Source organism: Plectropomus leopardus, chromosome 5 (assembly GCF_026936395.1).
Source record: "Plectropomus leopardus strain MGB_pleo_1.0 chromosome 5, ASM2693639v1, whole genome shotgun sequence".
Classification (NCBI taxonomy): domain Eukaryota; kingdom Metazoa; phylum Chordata; class Actinopteri; order Perciformes; family Serranidae; genus Plectropomus; species Plectropomus leopardus.
The window spans coordinates 30993592-31014112 of record NC_142180.1 but is presented as its reverse complement, the minus strand read 5'-3'; the positions used below and the strand labels follow the sequence as shown (position 1 = coordinate 31014112).

General features: G+C 38.9%; 1 protein-coding gene across 1 annotated transcript in view; it reads right to left on the bottom strand.

The window, feature by feature from the left end:
- suco (SUN domain containing ossification factor) overlaps nucleotides 1–20521 on the bottom strand; it is a 55592-nt gene that overhangs the window by 12756 nt on the left and 22315 nt on the right. Inside the window, 15 exon segments of the mRNA XM_042482876.2 lie at nucleotides 655–738; nucleotides 2407–2472; nucleotides 2863–2954; nucleotides 4745–4800; nucleotides 5108–5128; nucleotides 7186–7291; nucleotides 8869–8976; nucleotides 9075–9142; nucleotides 9255–9382; nucleotides 9916–10027; nucleotides 11707–11902; nucleotides 12220–12354; nucleotides 13168–13505; nucleotides 14613–14714; nucleotides 18480–18600. Of these exon segments, the coding sequence (XP_042338810.2) occupies nucleotides 655–738; nucleotides 2407–2472; nucleotides 2863–2954; nucleotides 4745–4800; nucleotides 5108–5128; nucleotides 7186–7291; nucleotides 8869–8976; nucleotides 9075–9142; nucleotides 9255–9382; nucleotides 9916–10027; nucleotides 11707–11902; nucleotides 12220–12354; nucleotides 13168–13505; nucleotides 14613–14714; nucleotides 18480–18600 (1733 nt within the window).

Here is a 20521-nt window from a genome sequence, read left to right as displayed (position 1 = left end):
GGACAAGTCTCCAATGGCATTAAAACTGGATGGGTGACTCATGCTAAACAAACTTTACCATCGTAACCATCGATGGTTTTACATGGATAAACCAGTTTTAATTCTTTGACAAGGTGTGGTTGCTCGAAGAAAATACAAGCAAATGCATGTCAGTTATAATGTTGGGTCCTATTGCCTCTTAAACTATAAGTAAGCTTGTTACTGTGTACCGACATGTCTGAAATTTACAGTCTTGTAAATGGCCTGCAGAACAGCAGCCTTTTTATTTGTACAGCATCACTCCACCCATAAGAGACTTTTAAAATACACTGTTTGTTTCACATCGGATGTGGCAATACCTCCTCATACAAAGTATACTTAATTTCAGCTTTCACAATAAAATCGTTTAGTCTGTACCATGCAAACAGGTCAATTTATTTCAAGTGCAGCATCCCTAAAACACAGACCACAATTGTATTATTTGCCATCTCACATTAGAATGATTCAGGTGGTAAGTCAGAAAAGTGCCCATTTCAAGAGAAGGATGTGGACATAGAGGCAGGATAGAAAGAAAAGGAAGCCCCAATGGTGCATGCCCACTATATGCGACAACACTCGACAAGCAATCCGCTCCCGTTCATTGCGTATATCCATGAGTGTATAATGGATGAGTACCTCCTGCTTCTGTTCCACCCTCCAGCTCTGGCTTGCCGCCCAGCACATTAGCCGCAATGTTGTTTACCATGTTTAGGATGGCATCTGAAAGGAAAAAAACAAACAAACACAATACTTTGAAATGCATGAGCTTCTTAGTAAATCAGCTGCCAGGCAGCAGCATGTGGCCAAACAGGGTATGAATAAAACCTCAGGTTCTGACATTTGCTTTGTTTTCCTCTTACTTTCCTCTCTGACACTGCTTTAACATTATTTTCCCTTACTTTTCTGACATGAACTTTTCTTTATAGCTTTTCATTCAGGCAGTTTCCCTGTCAGCCTGCCCAGCTGAAGAAAAAAATGATGCGTTTGTCTGCTTTTTTTCTTGGTTTTATGGTCGGAGCCCTGAAGGTTTGTGTTTGCAGCATTTGTGTGTGGTGGTGCACCGGTCCTCCCTTTGCTAAATCAGGAGACAGAGGGGCACCAGTGTGTTTGCGCATGTGAGTGGGGTTTTAGAAAAAGTCCAGTGGAAGCTGCAAATTTTCTGCAACCGAAACCTCAGTCTACAGTTCCCAGTCTGGGTTAAGATACTGAGAGTGTATTCAACTATGCCCTACAGGGAATGAGTCCATCTCTTAACCACACTGGAGTTTTTTTGGGTTGCTGCACTGACTGTATAGAATCCCATAAACTTGGAAAACTGTGCATACTGTATACTCTCATGATGAACAAAAACTGTATTAGGGTAATTCACCATACTATTTTAGTCAGCATTTTAGGATGTGAAGTCTCCAAACTACAAACTGCAACAATATGAGGAATGTTATGTAAAAAAGTACATAAAATGTATTTTATGTACATTTTTAAATAGCTAAAATTTTTATTTAATGTTGGTTTGGATATAAGGGGTAATGTTGCTTTTGTTAACTTAACTGACATACTTTGTACTTGTACTTAAGTACTTTTATACATTAGTTCTTTTACCATACTTGAGTAAAACAGTACTTGTACTTGAGTACAATATTTTAATCCTCTTTCCAGCTCTGAAAAAAAGACTTCACACACAAACGAGGACTGAAGAGTAAATCATGCCTTTAGGTATGTTGACTCAGCAGGGAAACTTTAAATGTGAAAAGTTGATCTACAGAAGAATAAATATTAGAGAGCAATACAGAATGCCTCAGAGCCTAACTGCATTATATTTTTTATATTTTTATATTATAAATGGTTGTCTTCGTTCTGAATTTTGTGCTTTCCTTTACATAAAGAATTTTCCACCATAAATTACTGCATAAAAATGAAGAAACTTCAGCGTTTGATATTTAAATTTTCCTATAAGATACGTCTTTTTTGGCACTGGTCCAGTTTAATCAAATCTGTTGGCATTCAATAGCATGTTTTTTTAAAAAAATGATTTGACACTGAGTAATAATCACCATTCATTTTCAGGGATAACAATTGGCCTACATTTTAATTGAGGTGGTGGCAGTATCGGGAGGCAGTAATGGACCTGTATAATGGATAGTGGAGGATGGCCCAAAAAAAGGTTGAGAAGGGCTGCTCCAGGCTTTCTCAAATCCTGATTAATGTTTTGTGGTTTAATGTTAATGCCAAAATTATCCTTTTCCAGTTATCTAATGATAATAATGCAAACCCAAAACATAAAATGGATCTTGAATAAACTGTTGATATCAAACATATTGCTGTAGCTTATTTGCTATGAATCAGTTTTTGTTAATGTGTGTGTGTGTGTGTGTGTGTGTGTGTACATACTGGTTGCTGAGCCAAGCAGGTCCTTAGAGGCCTTGTCCTCTGATGGTTGGTAGCCAGGGGGATAGTCTAAAGACAAGGATATAAAGCAGGTTATATCTTGAAAAATGCATAACATCAACATTAATCAGTGAATAAAGTTTTTATGTGCTTTTATGGAACTACATTAAAATATCACAAAACACTGCAAGAACTGAAGAGTCGATAAAGAAAACTCTGCTACAAAAGGCCCGCTGATATTAATGGTTAACTCCAACTCAAGTTACTTGGTGACTACGTTGGAGAGCAAGAATGTAATTTGACTCTCCTCTCAGGGTCTTTTGTAGTCAAGAGATTTGCAGCGCTTGGATTGTTCTGCCAGGTGACGTGCAACAAAATGCAAAAGATGTTGAAAGAGAAGCCGGACAGGATATCTTCTAACAGTTTTCATTCAAAAGACATAACAGCTTGTCATCTTACCATAGTCTTCATCCAGATACTCCAGTCTCTCTGATGGGTACTGGGAATCTGCTATCTCCTCATATTCCTCCACCATACTGGTACCAAACACCCTACACAAAACACAAACCTACGGTGTTACATAAACAAAGAAACCTACAGAGAAAGTTAAAGGTTGTTATTACTAAACAGAGGAGGTGGCAAAAATATTTTTAGATAAAGGCAGCTTTTGAAAACATGCTGCTCAGAACAGATTTTAAGAGAAGTATTGTGAAAATGGTGATCACACGTAACTTTAGCGTTTAAAGTTTTACAGTCTCTTTAAAACCCCAGCCCCTCATGACCTTGTTGATGTCTGACAGACGTGTAGGTACACGTGCCTTTGTGTGTGTGTGAGATAAACTGTTTCAACAAGAAAGGGCTTTAACTTAAAAAGTAAATCTTATATGTGAAAAGGTGAAACACACTGACTAGTAACGTGTAGCAATACCAATAACCATATTCTGAATGAGCACATAAAGAAAACAATCACGATGAGAAGAGGATAATCAAAAGATCAACATTTCTAATAGTAAACATACAGTATTCTTCCTGGAAATAGGGTACAATTAAGTGTGAACTGATAAACTCGAGTCATTCTTCAAGATAAAAAACAAAACACTGTGTTCAGTACATTTTTCATCAGCGTGAAATCAAAACGGCTGGTTTGTTGGTTCAGGCTGAATAACGCAGTGTGTTGTTATGAATACAGATGAGTACAACTTCCTGTCATCGATGAGTTTTTCTATTTCCCTAAGAAGAAATGGTAATAACCTTAAAATCCCCCTCCACGCAGTAAGATATTTTTTCTTTGTTTATGTTCCTTAAAATGACCGACCTTTTATACTGAATTGTATCTGTGCAAAGAGATGTATTCACATTCCTCTACTGAAGGGGCCGATGTCTGCGCACTTCCCTAAAATCTTGGATGCAAATGTACATCTGGGTTTGAGTACATCTCTAATAGGAAAGCCAGTTGCTGTCTAATATGGGAAATGCATATTGACAGAACAGACTTTGAAACACCAACAAGAGACCTGACATTTCCAGCACAGAGAGAGTTAATATTTGCATGTATGTGTTCAAGGTCTGGCAAGTCAGTGTGGACCCAGACCACACCTCGAATCATAAATAATCAATAAATTCTTAGTTTTGTAGAATATAGTCTATTTGGAGATCATCGCGGCGATCCTGGCCCAAGATTAAATCTGAAACGCAACCGTTTCCCTGTTTGACATCGGACAATGTTGACAGCCGTTCAGCGTATGATGCTTAAGTCATCATGTGTCAAGAGTTTTGTCATTTCGTTTTGTTCAAAGTTAGCAAGTTAGTTAAGGGCTAACGGGTTAGTTACAGGCATTCTTTCCTGCGTGCACGATAAAGTGAGACTTCGTGTTGTCTGTCAGTGTACATTACAACGCTCATGCAGTGAGGATGTCACTATTCGAATGTATGTATGTCAATGTATTTTGTCTCAGACTGCCTTTAAACTTGAATGAAAACTATATGAAAGTAATTTGTATATCATCAATTGTCGCTGACATTTTGCCTTAAATAGAAATCAGATTCGGACCTTTGAATATTAAGTTTGAGAACCCCTGGCAAAGTGAAAGTTTTGACAGCAGGCATGGTAAAATGTGCAGTTTTTGTATGTTTTTTTATTTAACAATATATGAATCATAGCAGACTATTTCCATAGACTTAAAAATGTGTCTGGTTAGGAACCTGAATGGCTCATTCAAGGGAAATCTTCAGTGAAACTGTGCATCAAGAATTATTTAATACCAATTTAGACACAGGAATTCAGAAATCCAGTAGATCTTAAAAAAGGAAGTGAACTGAGAAAAGCTTTTTACTATCTTACCTGATAAGACTGAGTGGACAGAAGTGTTCTGATCCAAAGTGGGAGAGAAGTTCAACCTGCGAGGATAATGGATAAACAATTAAACTGAAAATATTCTCCATAAAATTATCAATACCAAAAACATAATGTGTGCCCACGCCACAAACCCATGACCCTCCATATATGTGTAAATTAAAACTAAAAGGTGCCAAGCGTCGATGATGTGGTTTATGTGCATGTTTTACTCGTTTAATATCTTTCACATGCATTAAAGATGATGCTCTGCCAAAGCTCACCCACATTACACATTACAGTGTATCACCATTAAAAAGAGTATGTTTAACAGTGCACCATAACCTCTGACGGAGAGAGAAGAGTGCTAACCTTTATGTACTTGATGAACATCTGATGCGAGACAGGAGAAGGACAGCAAGAGAGAGAAATAAAACAAAGAAAAAGAAATAAGTAAAGACTGATTCAAGCTACTAGCAAGTCAAGCATTTGCTTACAGCCTTCATCTCTCATAAGACAAACACGCTGCTGCTGCTGCTACAAACACTCGATCATTGTTCTGTAACAGCCCACAGGCAAGACACTACAAAGAGGTTTCTAACAAGCAGTTAAAAAGAAGCACAAGCGAGATACAGGGACAGACAGACAAGCTCAGGACAGATGTTACACAGAACAGGACATAACAGTTCCTAGCTGCTTAGATCAGAGTTTTGACCGAAGCAAATATCTTGAAACTTTCTAAATAAAAATCAGTTTATGTAATAAAAGTACAATTATTTCATAATAGAGCACATGAGTCACAGTAAGCACCCACACACACACACAACACCTCCACTCGCCACATAAAAAGGGTAATCATCCGAGCATTAATCAACCTTTTAAAAAATCTGCACAGTGAATAATTAGTAAACAGAACCAAGGGTAGAAAAGTGAGGGGGAGAGACAGCTCAGAAAAGCACAGATACTTACTATCAACACTTATTTCTAGGTGATATTTGGGGGTGGAAATAACTAGGCATCTCACAATACAATAAGATTCAGATGGCTACGATGAGATTATAACACAATTATCAATGCATCTTGATGCAACAGGAAGCATAAAATTATTACAGGCGATCATACTGTCGTGAAAAGACCAATTATTGACTTCTCTGCATTTATAAACAATCTGTGCGTTCCAGTACCCACATCACCATACTATTTAGTGTGCCAGAAAACGTTTTTGTATGTCATAGTTTTTAGTATTTCTTTTTTTAATTATTTTTTGGGGGGAAAAGTGGAAGAGAGAAGGGGAATGATGCACAGCTAAGGGTCACAGACTTGAACACGGGCAGCAAGAAGCCTCAGCCATATGGGATGCACTCTTCACCAGGTGAGCTAGAGGTTGAACCATTTTTAGGGCTCCAAATATAATATGCAAAAAACACCAGTCCAACTGCGTTTGGTCGCATTTTGCAGTGTGCATGCTCTTCTGGCTATTCTGACCCACACTCCTCAAGTGACTGATAACCAGTTAAATGATAAAAATAGAAAATATTCATTGTTTGGGTGAACAAAATAATCATAAAGAATACAAACAACAAATGAATATAACTATGAAAATAACAATGACAGATAAATGCAAATATAATTTCACAACAACAGCAGAGCTCTCCGAGTTGGCCTCTGTCTCTGGCGAGCTCAGTGAATAGTGTTTTGTGTTTTTTCTTCAAGGTAACGGATTTACGAGCAGAAAGGTGAAAGTTCAGGTCACAATGTTATGCTGTGTGTTCCGATTGTTAGCATACTGCAAGCAACAGTAAGTGCTTTGTAAGATCAGCTGCAGAACGTTCTAAAAGCAAAAATGTGAAAGTTAGATGCAGAACACAGCTTATATTTCAAGAGATGCATCTAAGAATTAACTTTTTTCCCCCACACACCCTGGGTGAAATTGTGGATGGAGATGTATAGAGATGATATAATCAAACATTTAAAAATTTAAATTAAGTGATTTGAGCTTAAGGAAAACAAATAATCTTTTTAAGTTACACGCTGATGATTTAATGTCCTGTTCTTTCAGCATTTGCACAAACTGCAACAATTTTGGACCAACTTGGCCCAATGAGTTGAGACACCGAAATCTCAAACATAATCCGCCCAATTATATTTGGGCGGACATGTATCTGCCCTTTAGTTTCTACAAGTGAAACTCTGTCATGGACACACACCCTCACAGTCACTCGAGGGAGGGGTTACAGACAGCGCTGATGGCACGGCTAACTTACCATGAAGTCATAGGATGGTGCTTGAGCTTAAAATACAGCTTTAACCCATGTGTATGAATGTGTCTGTGTGTACATTCATTGACTGAGAGCTGTCGTACACTACTAAGACACAATAAGTGAATTGTTTACTGTTTCTCTCCTTGGAGACATTAGTGTGCTGTGGAAGGAGGAAGAAAAAAACAGTACCTTCACATATTTAGCATAAAGCTGTTCGTCCAGTGGGAAGCTCTGGACTATGCGCTCATCACGGGCATGAAAAGTACCAAGCTTTACCCACTTGTTGGTGGGATATCTGCAGACAGAACAAGAAAAAAAGTAAGATGTGTGTCAGGGCTTCAGTGTATAACAAACAAAATTTGGCATGTTCTCAAACACTGGGTGCAAATGCCACTGTGCTGCGTGTGACTGAAGGTCTGTCCTTGCATGCCAGAGGGTGGAATTTATGAGTTGTGGTGCGAGATGATGCTGGAAATAAATCATGACGGTGACACCCAAAACACAGACAATAACTCTGACAGCACTAAAGTTAGAGCTGATAATACAGGGGGGAGAAGATGATTTTAGGCAGTCCTGGTGCTGTGGTTGTTGTTGCTGTTTCAGGAGGAAACCAACCTACTAGTTTCATTATTATGCAAAATGAGTGACCCCTTTTACTGAAAGTCTTCTCCCACACATCATATCAAATAAGCAATTAGCAACCACGAAACATTTCATTTAGTGGCATTTATGTCATTATAAAAGAACTGAAATTTCCAAGGTCACAGGTGTTTTGCAATTTATATTCTGTAGAAATATTCTGACTTGGACATTAAATTAATCAGGCTAAGAAATAAGATAACTGACTGATTCTGTTTTTGCTGAACTTGATGACCACTACATGTTTCTTTCTAAAGATGTTTTTTGACAAGAAGAACTTTTTCATAGTTCTAAAATCCCATATTTTCCTTGTGTCTTACCACAAAAACTAAGTAAAATTGCATTTATTAGAACATCATTTTAAGCGACTTTGAAGCTTCTATTTCCAAGTAGACACTCTCGTAGCACGAGAGGAACCCTGAGTGACATACATGTTTGAGGGTTGGTTGAACACATCAGGGAAATGCAACACCGACAACCACCATTTTAAAAAACGATTAACCATATAAACAACAGCAACAACAAAGAACAGCTTAAAATTGTTAATATGGATTTAATAACTTTTTTAAATGCAAAATAATGGATCTGAAAATGTGATAAAGAAATGAAATTTATAGCAATTAACTATAGAAATTCAGCAATTATTTGCAATTTTAAAAATTAAATGTCTCTCTATCTAATCATCTATCTATAATCTTGTAATCCTGTTGTATATATTATAATTTTATAATGTTTGTCTGTTCTGCACGCACAACATCTTTTATACATCTGTCTGTCTTGGTAGAGGCATCCATCCACAACTGCTCTTCTGGAGGTTTCTTTAAATCTTTTTGCAGCAGGGCAGTTCTTCCTTGTAAGAATCAAGGATCTATGTACAGAGAGGGTTTCTAATGCTGTACAGTATGTAAAGCCCCTTGAGGCAAATTTTTTGATTCGTGATATTGGCCTTATAATTAAAAACTGAATTGACTTGAATCACAGGTTTTGATGTGCTGTTTTCTCCTGCTGTCCCTCAATAAAACAGGCCAATACATGCAGTAATTCTTCCTCCCTATTTACTCAAATGTTAAAAATGTGCAGACGATGATGTACAGCAAAAAACTGGACTGGAGGCCTTTGCATAAAGCAGCACAGTCCAACACAGAGTCTTTTGTTTGCCACACACCCACCACACACCTTTGAGAACATGTAAATCAATTTTAATAGTTGATAAATGTAACTGTGTGAGTGTACCTGTCACTAATGGAAACCAAAAAGTCTTTTGGTGTCGATGAGAAGAGCTCGAAGTTAGCAATGTCCAGCTGCTTGACTTGAATTGGCTCACAGAGCTCGATCACAAACCTGGAGAGAGGTCAACAGAGAATATTTGTTAAAATATAAAACTCCTATGAAACTTTCAGAGCTTAAATCAGGCGGTAGTGTGTCGTCAGTGCACTCACCAGATTTTGTTGCTGCAGGGATTTAGCATGTAAAGATCCATATTCTCCATGAGAATAGCTGAAGTGCTCTGAATACGAGACAGCAGAATGAGAGAGTGAGCATAATAGTGCATGACAGTCTGCATCTTTAGCTGTGTGTGTGTTTGTGTGTAGAGGGGACAGAGGTGATGTGTGTTCAACCTTGGCCTCGCTGTTGGCAGAAAGTATCTTGGCACCGCACTCCACAGAGGCGTAGTTGTTTTTGAAGTTTTTCTGGACCTTTTTCGCTGGATGGGGGCTGCCACTGGTTGAGGTATGGAGAGATTGACCTGGACAGAGGGAGTTTTACATTAGGCCTGTCACAGACACTGGAAAATAAGTGTCGCCTGAGAGGAACAAGTGGAGGTTATGCAACACCAATAAACACACGCTCTACTGACCGCTGCACATGGCGTGCACAGGCAGAGAGAGAGAGAGAATAGAGAAGGAGATGGTGTGAGAGATAGACAAGAATCAAACAAGAGTAAGGAAGCAAAAGAGACATGACAGATGTAGACAATGACCATAAAACTAGTGGTAAGAAGGACAAAGAACCAATAACATGAGATGTAGATTAAACGTGACATGTGATGACCTCCTTTGTCTACGCAGGCAATGCTGCATACGTGCCTGGGCCTGTGTCACAAAGCGAGATTAACGTCATCAGGCTGCGTTTGACTTTCCAGCTTTGTAAGACCAAAAGCCTTAAAGCAAGCCTCTCTAAAGTGGAACGTAATGGGGCGTTGCACTCAGCTGTTCGTGCGGCGTTTCCATTTTCGTTTCTGCGCATGTATCTGATCGTTTTAATAATTAATGCACTCACTCTTCTCCTTCTCCACCTCCATGACTTGTTTCTTCCACTCATCAAAGGTGGGGATGTCTTCTTTGCTGGGCACTGAGGGATCAGTCTCCCTGACGATACTGCCATCCCCTGTCTGAAACACAAAGACAGGTGTTATCACACACACAAGCCCATGGTGACAGCTGTACTTTGTTTATCACCAAAGCTACAATACCTTTATGCCCTAAAATGCTGATATCTTGGCATATAAGAGCACAGCACATTGCAAAGTAATTGAATATTACCAAATATTACAAAATATAACTAAAATGAATTGTATTCTGGCATCTGTGCTTTACTGTATGAATTGTGCGCTTTGACCAGTCACTAACACACACACACACGTGCAGTAGTCAGCTAGCCCCTGGCCACTCAAGCATTTTGATGCACTGAACTGTGAATAATGTTTTGATGGATTATATAAGCACCCTTTTGGACCTCACAAGCCAGTCTGATCCTAAAAATCCAACCAACTAAGACAGCCTCTTATGTAAACACCCCAACACGTTTGGCAGGAGGCGTAGCTTTCCAGCCACATACAGATTAGTCACCAGCTCTTGGCTCCAAAACCACAAAATAAAGTACATATACACAATGCACACAATCCCCTTGAAAAGAAGGAAAATCCCCAGATATACACGTCTTTCGTTATCCTTCGACTGTGAAAAAAACACCTGAGAGCAGGTTGAGTCAGCGTTCGTCACTTGAAACATTCAAAAGCTGCCCTTTGCAAGAACAGCTGAGCACACTGAATATTTATAACTTTCATGGCAATCTAGCCAGCAGTTGTGAGGACACGTTTTACTAAAAACGTGTTGACAAAGGACTGACTAAACAAAATGACAAACAGCATCCTAAGGGTACTGATCATGCTTTTATTCAGCTGCAGTGTTCTGCAGAACTGAGAAATGAAATTGTTCAGTTTATAAGTTTATGATTTATTATACATTTTTTAAGGCAAACATTTTACAGGATGGCTATTGTGTCCAGAGTGTTTACAGGCAGCAGAAACTTGAATTAATTGCTTTTTAAAACCATTTCATGATCATTTCAAACCACATTTAAGACAGATTTTAGGACAAACCATCGTTTTCCTAATCAAGCACTGCACATATGTATAATGTTAAAAAATTAAAATATATATACTATGTGTCACCGTGCAGAGGTTTTATGTAGGAGTATGGCTGTTAGAGTGAGTAGGCTAATCTACATTTTGCCAACTGATAAGTAAAAGTATAAAGTAAGAACAGTATTAGGTTCAGCAGTAGGTTTAAAGATTTGTAAATTCACAAATGTGGACTTTAAGAGATGGATAAATGAAGTGAGATTAAGTGTTTGTGTCAGTTAAGACTTAAATTTAAATTTAGGACAATTTAATGACTTTGAGGTTTAATATTTATAAATTTTTTTTTTTTTAATTTAAGACTTTTTAATGACCTGCAGACGCCCTGATGGTGTCACCTGAGCCACGTATGTTAGTTGTACCCTATTTAATAAAAAAAGGCAAAATGCCCAGGAAGGTGACAGCTGGGGTTTTCCACCACCTGTCCATGTTTATGTCCGATTAAAATCAGTCAAATTTTCCATTATGATGCCTGCAGCACTGTAATGTCTCTGCTGCACATTCCTACTAAAAAGATCCACAAACTCTTCGCAGTTTGTACTCATAACTGCACCAGGATTCATAAGAACAGGGAAGTTGTGCCGTTATGTAGACCTCCACATTGTTCTGCTTACAAAGAAATCTCCAACTTTCAACCACATGCTGCTGACCTGCTGTTCTGTGTGGTGTTGAGAAGTGTTGCCCTCCTGGTCCAAATCAGACAGCCCGCCCTCCAGCGTCTGCCGCTGTTGTTGTTTTTGTTGTTGTTCCTGGTCCACATGGCCAGGAGTAGACTGGACCTCTGCTTCAGGACCAGAGCTGTGGCTCAGGTCTGTCCGCTGGTCCTCTATGCCAGCCTCGTCCACACTATAGCACAGGTGGAGAGGGGGGTGGGGGGATAAAAAAACAGGGTTGAGAACACATATAGTACTCAGCATTGTTCAACACACGATGCAAAGCATAAAAATAATTCCATAGTTCAACAATTTATTTGACAGAATTGACAGTCCTTGGTTGTGAGCAGGCAAAACGATGGAAAAAGGAAATTTAAAAAATAAAAAAAAGCATAAGTAAGTGGAGAGCAAGGCCAGCGGTCGACGGTTGAGCACAGCAGAGAGGTGTAGCTTGTACCTTGATTACCTGTCTCTGTGCTTTGATTGGCTTCCAGGGGGTTAGAAACTCACCTGAAGAGAGGCCTGCCAAAAGGGGAGTTTTCACAGGTTGCCAGTTCGGGGGGAATGACCCTGCACTGTGAATCAGAGTGCTCAGCAAAGACAAAGCTGTCTACTGGGAGTTCATCTCCTGCACTGGCAACCGCACTGAGGGAAAGAAAGGACATGGCGTTTACCACACCTCTTTACACTGGGGAGGGTAAAGAGAGGAGGACAGGGTGGGAGAGAGGAAGGGGAGAGGAGGAGATAGGAGGATAGGGACATAGAGCGCAGGGAGAAAGTAGAGAAAGAAATGGGTGGACAAGGGGATGGGGAGGTCGCCTGCTCGTGGGGCAGTTGATATAGACGTCTTAAAATGTCCTGATGTTGACAGCTGCTTTGAGAAAGGTGTTGGAATCCATACGTTGTCACTGGATGGATTAATTCTTCTTTAAAGTTTGTCTCACAGGATATTCAGCTAATCTTGGTCAAAGTTCCACGTCCAAACAGGTGATTTTCCACATCGTTCACGAACTTCCATTAAAAAATCCCAAAACTTCTCTGTATCAGTTCCATGTAACTTCTTGCTTCTTGCTTGCCAACAGTTCCATGAAAAATGACTTTAAAATATCCAGGCTGTCAGAACAACTCTCCTTTGAGCTTCTCTTTCAGTTTGTGATCAGTCATTAACAACGGTTAAATTAAAAAAACAAACTAAATGATTTAAATAAAAACTGAAAGGAACAAAAGTTAACCAATAAAAATATCAAAGAAAATGTGCAATGGCAGCATTGGAAAATAGTTTTACCTAAATTTAAACTAAGAGTGAAATTGGCTTTAACCACTTCATGAGAGGAACATGTATTTTCTTTGCCATGTAAAATTAAAATTTCAGTTGTCCAATGTGACGTTTCTGTGGTTTAAGCCAACTTCTGAAACCAGAGAAAGATCTCTGGAATGAAGAAGTGAATCTGAGCTTACCCTGTGTGGGTCTGGCCGGCACTCTGTGAGGTAGGTGTGTTTTCAGCTTCATCTGGGGATGTGGCCGGGGTAGAGTCAAGGCTGGGGGGTGCAGCAGGGGTGTCACCGACAATCTCTGCTGGGGCTGGGGCATCTGTGGACACTTGGCCCTGTGCTGGAACTGGTTCTGGAGTGGAGGACACAGGGACTTCCTGTTCATGGTCCTGGGGGTCAGTCTGCAGGTCCACATCAGCCTGGGGGTCTGGGTGGGGTTCTGGCTCAGGAGGAGTGACAGGTGCAGTATCAGACTCTGCGTCAGGCCTGGTCTCCTCCACCTCAGCTTCCCCAGGATTCACAGTCTGGGAAGAAAAAAAATCACATTTAGAAGTTAATCAATCAACATTGTTGGTTAATGTTTGTCTGAAAGATTGTACATATTGTTTCTTCATTTTGTATTTTCCTGCCTTTTAACATCAGGCAAGGGACAACCAATGAAAACTTGCTCATCAACTAACTTGGGTGCATTTACATTGGCTTAGATGTGAATTGATGTACATCGTCCAGTCTTAAATAAATAAATTACCAAGTACAACAGCACTCGATTTGATTTTATTTCTACTGCATCAGCTCAACTTCCACCAGTTCAATTTTTTTTAATCAAGTTGTTTTTTTTTAATTAAAGGCTTGAATTAAGGTAGGCGATATGTCAGTATCATTTTTACGATGACATTAGAGTAGATGTGAGGATGTGCAGTCATTGCGAGTTTACAATGTAGCATAAATATTGTACTAGAACTTTCTGACTCAGTAAAGTGACGTGTATGCATTCAAAGTCTTGTGAATTTCATCAGAAAGACTTTAAAGCACTCTCCTTACAAAAGTAGGTTTAAAAACCACCACTGGAACATGACCAGAGACCAACTTGTTTTATCACTTTTTGCCCTTTCGACTTTTTGTGTGTTTTGTCTTATTTATATGATGTAATTTATCAAACATTTGTCCATTAAGTCTCTATCTATTGCTGCCTAAGATAACATTGAGCCTATAGTCCACTGATAAAAGTGTAGCGATATGTACATTTATCTCTGCAGTTTTATAACCTTGTTGTCAATGGCTGATATTTGCATAAAAACTGTGTTAATTTAATGCAAATGAAAACCCAACATTTCCTTCTGCTGCAGCTTCAAATTAAAAGCATGCTCATTCGTAAACTGTCTTTTTTTTTTTAAAAGTGGAGAGTAATGCAAAAAGGACAAGCAGCCACAGTGAGCTCTTGATGAAGAGAAAACAATGATTATTTAATGGCTGAAATAAAGTGATCACTACCAGAGTTCCTATTTAAAAAGAAATATTATTTAAGGATTTGCACCATCTTGGTTCTCTTATATATTTCAATGTTCATTTGGTCAATATTGTTCAGCTTTTGTTTTGAGAACTTTTAATATTCGGTAGACGAGTGATGTTACCTGTTCTTGGTGTACATTGTGTGTTGCCAGCTTCTCGAGTGCTGCTCTCTCTGTCTCTAGTCCCATATCGTACGATGTGTGTGTCGACCGCTCTTCCAACACCTACGGAGAAAAAAAAAAGAAAAAAAATCCCACGTTATCACACATTCTACATTCATGAATTGGTGCTTTAGATGCTGACAAAGCCATTTCAAAAAAGGAAATGTCACTGGATAAAAATAAAACACAATACAAACTCTTTGCAAGAAATTTTTAATGGATTTCAAAACTGCCAGATGCAAAAGGTCTTTGCATCTCAGGTTGTGAACAAGCCTTTTGTTGGCGGACAAAGACTGTGTTACACGGCCAATGACAGACTGCCAGGCCTGTTGAACTGCCCTGGCACGCCTGTTTGTTGCTGGACAGCAAACAATGATTCTCCTTCTTCTGTGCTCACACATGCATACCAAAACACACTCACTTCCCTAAATTATCATTCATTCTGAGACTCATGCACACATTACCACACACACACACACACAACTTGGAGGGCCCATTCATAAGAGCAGAGGGTATCAAATATTTAACCCCGACCCAGCTCTGAGACAGCATCAGCCCACCTTAGGCTTGTTACAAGACTGCTTCACTTTGCACTCTGATAGAATGACGCCCACAGGCTGACTTAAGGTGGATTAGTCTCAAACATTGTTTGGCCTCTGAGTATTGGTTGAGCTTTGTCTACTCTGAGCTCTAACTCCACAGAGCAGGTCGTGACCTATATCACAACCACCTCCATGACTCATTAAACAGAGAGGCCTATGCTCTGACAACGTGTAACTGCGCTGCTTTCAGCAGGGTTCATACAGACAGGAATGAGTCAAACTCAAGGACTTTAAAGTACTTTTTCAAGCTTCCCTTTTTTTTCAAGAATGATTTCTCCACAACCACCAGTTGTAAGAAAATTGTACAAATTCACAAACAAAGTTTGTTTCCAGGCTTGTGAAACATCTTGTGGGTCCACAGATTGTTGCCTGGACAATTATCGGGGCAGATTATCTGGTATTTTGCCGATTATCTGTATTGGCATTCTATTTAAATGATCGCCAAAAAAAAATTAATTAAAAAGTGCAAAGAAAGTGTCAGCATGGGAGGAACGTTTACTTTGTAAAACCTCAGGAAGCTATTTTTATTTAAATTTTCACTTGACTTTATTAAAAAAGTTGCTGGCAACTTGCTGTACTCAATGTTGAAATTTTCAGTTTTGATTTAACAATTGCAAAAGGGATTTAAACAAAGTTTTATTTGTTATATTCCAAATATTGACAGAAAGATTTCCATTTTTAGTGTAAATGCATATTGGATGCGAATATCAGTTATTGGTCTCATTTACTAATGATTAGTATCGGCCCTGAAAAACCAATATCGCTCGACGCCTACTGTTTACTGATGTTAACCAACCAACTGGTGCTATTACAACTTAAACAACTGCAACCACAGTCGTACTTTGTTTCCTCCTTTAAAACATTTCTAATACTTCTCATAAAATGTTATTTCATTGTTCTCAATTATATTCAAGTTCCTTTTCAAGGACCAAGATAAAAATATTCTACTGCTTTAAGTACTTCAAGCACCCTGTAGAAACCCTGTTTTTATGTAACTTTTTACCTAGAAAAGGACCTAATCTTTGGGTGTTGACCATGGTTCTCAGTTTTTTTGAGTGTCCCTGACACAGTTTCAACCGTACAACAAGATTATCAGCTGTAACGTTCGAGTGATATGGTGAAACTACTGATATATCGTTTTCTTATTCAATAACACCTATCTTAGGGGTTAGTGGGAGTAACAAAAAATTATGCAATACCCTCGCCCTCCCACCATCCACTGGCTTGCCTCTATAATGCAGGACCTCCCTCGCCATTTACACCATTTTTTTTATTAGCTACTCCTCCTCTCTCCATGCTTCCTACTTTTCACCAGAGGTTAGTGGGCCACTGGAGTGCGTTACCCAACTCCTACCATATCCTCTTGGTGTTTTGCTAACTCATACATTTCACCATGAGTACTGACTCTAATAATACTACTCTCTATCCCACAGCCGGCCGAAAAGATGAACCAGCAATAACCACACTGAATGTCCATCCACCCATTTTTGGCAACCCATCCAGGCTCAGGTTGCTATGCTAAGCAAGATAGTCCAAGTGTCCCTCTGCCCAGGAACATTTCCCAGCTCCTCCTGAGGGGTCGTGAAGTTTTCCCAAGCAGGTCAAGATATATAATCCATCCAACATGTCCTGAGTCCATCCAGGGTGTCCTACTAGTTGGACGTGCCTGGAAAATCTCCATAGTATGGTGCCCAGGAGGCATCCTGATCAGATGCCTGAAACTCCTCAACCGGCTCCTTTTGACGACGCAAAGGAGAGGTGGCTCTAATCCAAGCTCCTCACCCTATCCCTTAGGATGAGCCCAGCCTTCCTACAGAGGAAGAAAATCTTGTCCCCTTTTGTCATTGATGTTATCATTTTGGTCACTATCCAAAAGTCATGACTATATGTGAGGTTTGGAATGGAGAATACAGACATTTACTTTGTTTTTATTCTGACCATTATTTTCTTGATTAATCAATTTGCTTACACAATGTCACAAAAATATGGAAATTATGTTGTTATTACCCAGAGCCCAAGGTGACATCTTCAAAAGTTGTGTTTTGCTGGCACAATCAGTGACTTCTTTTAAATAATTTCTTAAAACCCATTTTTATTGACTTGCTTTTATGTGATGTTGTTAATTAATTAATTTATTTCTTATACATTTCACCTATTTTATTTATGTTTTATTTATTTTATTTCTTGTTATTTGCGGTTTTATTGCTTTTATGTGCTTCTTTTGTTTTTGGTCTATTTCTTTTTATTATTTTATATTGACTTTTCACATCCTGCATCCTGTATCATTTACCCTGTTGTTGTAATTTTGTCATTACTTAAGCCTAGTTTCGTCTCGCTTGTGCTCAATAAGACTATTTGGCTTTCTGATGTTGTATTTCCTTCTTTGTATTCTCCATTTCTGCTTTACTTTGTTTATCAAAGTCCTACGTAAAATCTTTTTTTTAAGGTGTTATATGGATAAAGTTATTATTATTATTATTATTATTATTATTATTATTATTATTATTATTATTATTATTATTATTATTATTATTATTAATGACAGAGAGAAGCATAAAATTCTCACAGCAAAGAAGCATAAAACTTGTTATGAAAAAATGTTTGGATTTTTTTGGCTTAAAAAATTACTAACATTATTATTTGATCAAAATATTTTCAAATTAATAATCATAATCATAATTAATATGGACACAGCACTCAGTCAGTTACATAAGAATCTAATAGCTTGTAACAACAGTCCCCGTACCCCAAGGGCAACCTTTTTCAAGTTTTAAAAAACATATGTAGACGGGACGGGTAAAATCCCATGATCCCTCTAGTAACCCTGGAGAGTTTAAGAGCCGCTCTACTGTTATGCAGTCAGGACAGATTCTGCATTGCTCCTCCTGAATCATTTGGAGAATTTTTTCCAACACCCTGGTATCAGCTTACCCAAGGAAGTGGAGCAGGGATACCCCGATTATTGAAGCACACCCTCCCATCCCCCTTTCTTCAAAATGAGAACCACAGCCCCGCTCAGCTGTTCTGCACACACTGTCCCTGATCTCCATGCAGCATTAAATGGGCCTGTTAGCCAAGACAACCCAATAATGTCGAGCCTCTTGCATCTCAGGGCAAACGACCAAATTGGCAATAATTAACCTATTTTTCTCAGCTGTTTATTAAAAGCGAGGCTTAATGTCACTAACTGATTCACTGATTTTGAAACTTGTAAACTTCAACTCACCTTGTGTTGCGTGGAGTCCTGCTCCTGCTCCTGCTTCTGGCCTTCAGGGTTTTTGTCCCCCGCAGACTGACCAGGGCCAGACAAGCTCTGCTCTGAACAATACACATATTGACTGGGGTACCTGAAACACAGACAGGGGAGAAATTTATCAACACAATGCAAAACTGTGATCTGGATCTTCATTCGAAAGGGGCATGCAACTTAAACATGTACATGTCATCAATTCCAGTTACTGTGCAAGTAGATGAAAAAAAAGTGAACAAAAAATTTATTGATTAAAGCCTCCACCTTCTCATTCTTGGTTGAAAGATTTAATGTTCTTCTTATATTTAGAAAAAATTAAGTATAACACTAGGGGTTCCCCCGATAATTTTAGCAAAACTTGGGACCCAATTCTGTCTTTTATGGATTATTTCTCTTCCTTGGAGGATTAATGTGACTTATTTAGTTGCAATTTTACAGAGCAAACTGAACTTTATCTATATACAACTAATAGTGCTTTGCTTTTGCTCTCAGGGGTATGTTGCAGTTGTATGCCATGTTTGGTGCTCTCAGATTGATACGGGGTGATATGTACTTTCGGATGGAGTTATGTTGTGCATTGACAACCCAATAAAAGATACATGTGAAAAAATGTTATTTAAGCCTTTTATCAAGTCATTGGTATTGCGACATTATGGTATGGGATTAAAACAAAGAACAGAATTTCAACAGCACAGTTTGCTGTAAGCTATGCGTGCCTTTCGAACTAAAAGAATGCTGAGGTTGTACTACATCACATCCTTCACAGTAAGAGCACTTCCTTTCCTTTGGGGGAGGATGACTGACACGCGCTCTCAGAGCACAGGCAATGAAAACAATGAGCGTAGGAGAGCAAAGGAGGCTGAATGTGCATGAGATGCACAAAGGGACAGATGAACTCAGAGAGTGAGATTTAGTCTTAAGGGAGGAGACGTAGCAAGACAAAAGCAGAAAGTTTATATATTGTGTATTCTCATTTTTATTAATTTATCCTTTTGATTTTCTGTTCTTTTTTGTGGTTTTACTTCTTTCTTGTTGTCTTTGATTCCTTTTTGCCTTGCATTTCAAACTTTACATTTGTTTTATGTTATGATGTAATGTTTACTTGTGTGAACCCCAGGGAGGGTAGCTGCTACCCTGGCAGTGGCTAATGGGGATCCAAATACATACGTTAATAACAACAAAATCCACTCATTATTTCTCTATTCTTGCAAGCTGCTCAAAGCAGACTGCAATCTTTGTCAGTTTCCTCTATCCTGATTTTTCTCTCTGTTATTCTCTCTCTTATTTCAACAGAACTCACAAGTTCAAAGTAGATTTATTTTTTAGAATTTAGATTTGTAAAAGATGAAAACAAAATTTCTCCTTAAATCCTGCTGCATCTTTTGGAGTTGAAAGGAGGAGTTTAGGAGTTTCACAGCTTGGGGAATGAAGCTGTTCCGTAGTGTGCTCATGTGCTACTTTCATAAGTTTCGTTTAAGCCTCTTTTTTTTCACACCTGGTAACCATTTTCCTGTTCACTTGATAACGTTAAAACAGCTTCCAAGCTACCAATCATGTGCAGTGTGTTTAAGCTGAACAAGGCCGACACAAAGCCAGACGATCATACTAACCAAATTTATCGCTGCCAGAAAACAAGGCTACTGTAAAAGCATGAGCGTCTTTTCAATACAGGACTGCTCATGTTACACGCACGCTAATACTATGGTCCTGATGTCAGTGAGTGCAAAATAAATAGGATTGGGAAGGATAAGACAGCATAAGAAGGAAGCAGGTGAGAGACGGCTGCCTCTCAGTCCTTATCAGTGAAGTTTAAATGACGTGAAGAATGTAGAGAGAGGAGAGTGAAGCTGAACTGAAAGGAGGTCTGTTTAAACATGTTCTTTCTTCTACCATGCTGTCGGGGGTTTTCCAGTAATGTGTCCACAAGCTATACATTCAGCTTCTCTGAACTTAAATAAGCCGGACAGCAGTCCGCTTTAAGATAACTCATCATATGCAGATCGAGAAAAATGCGCATT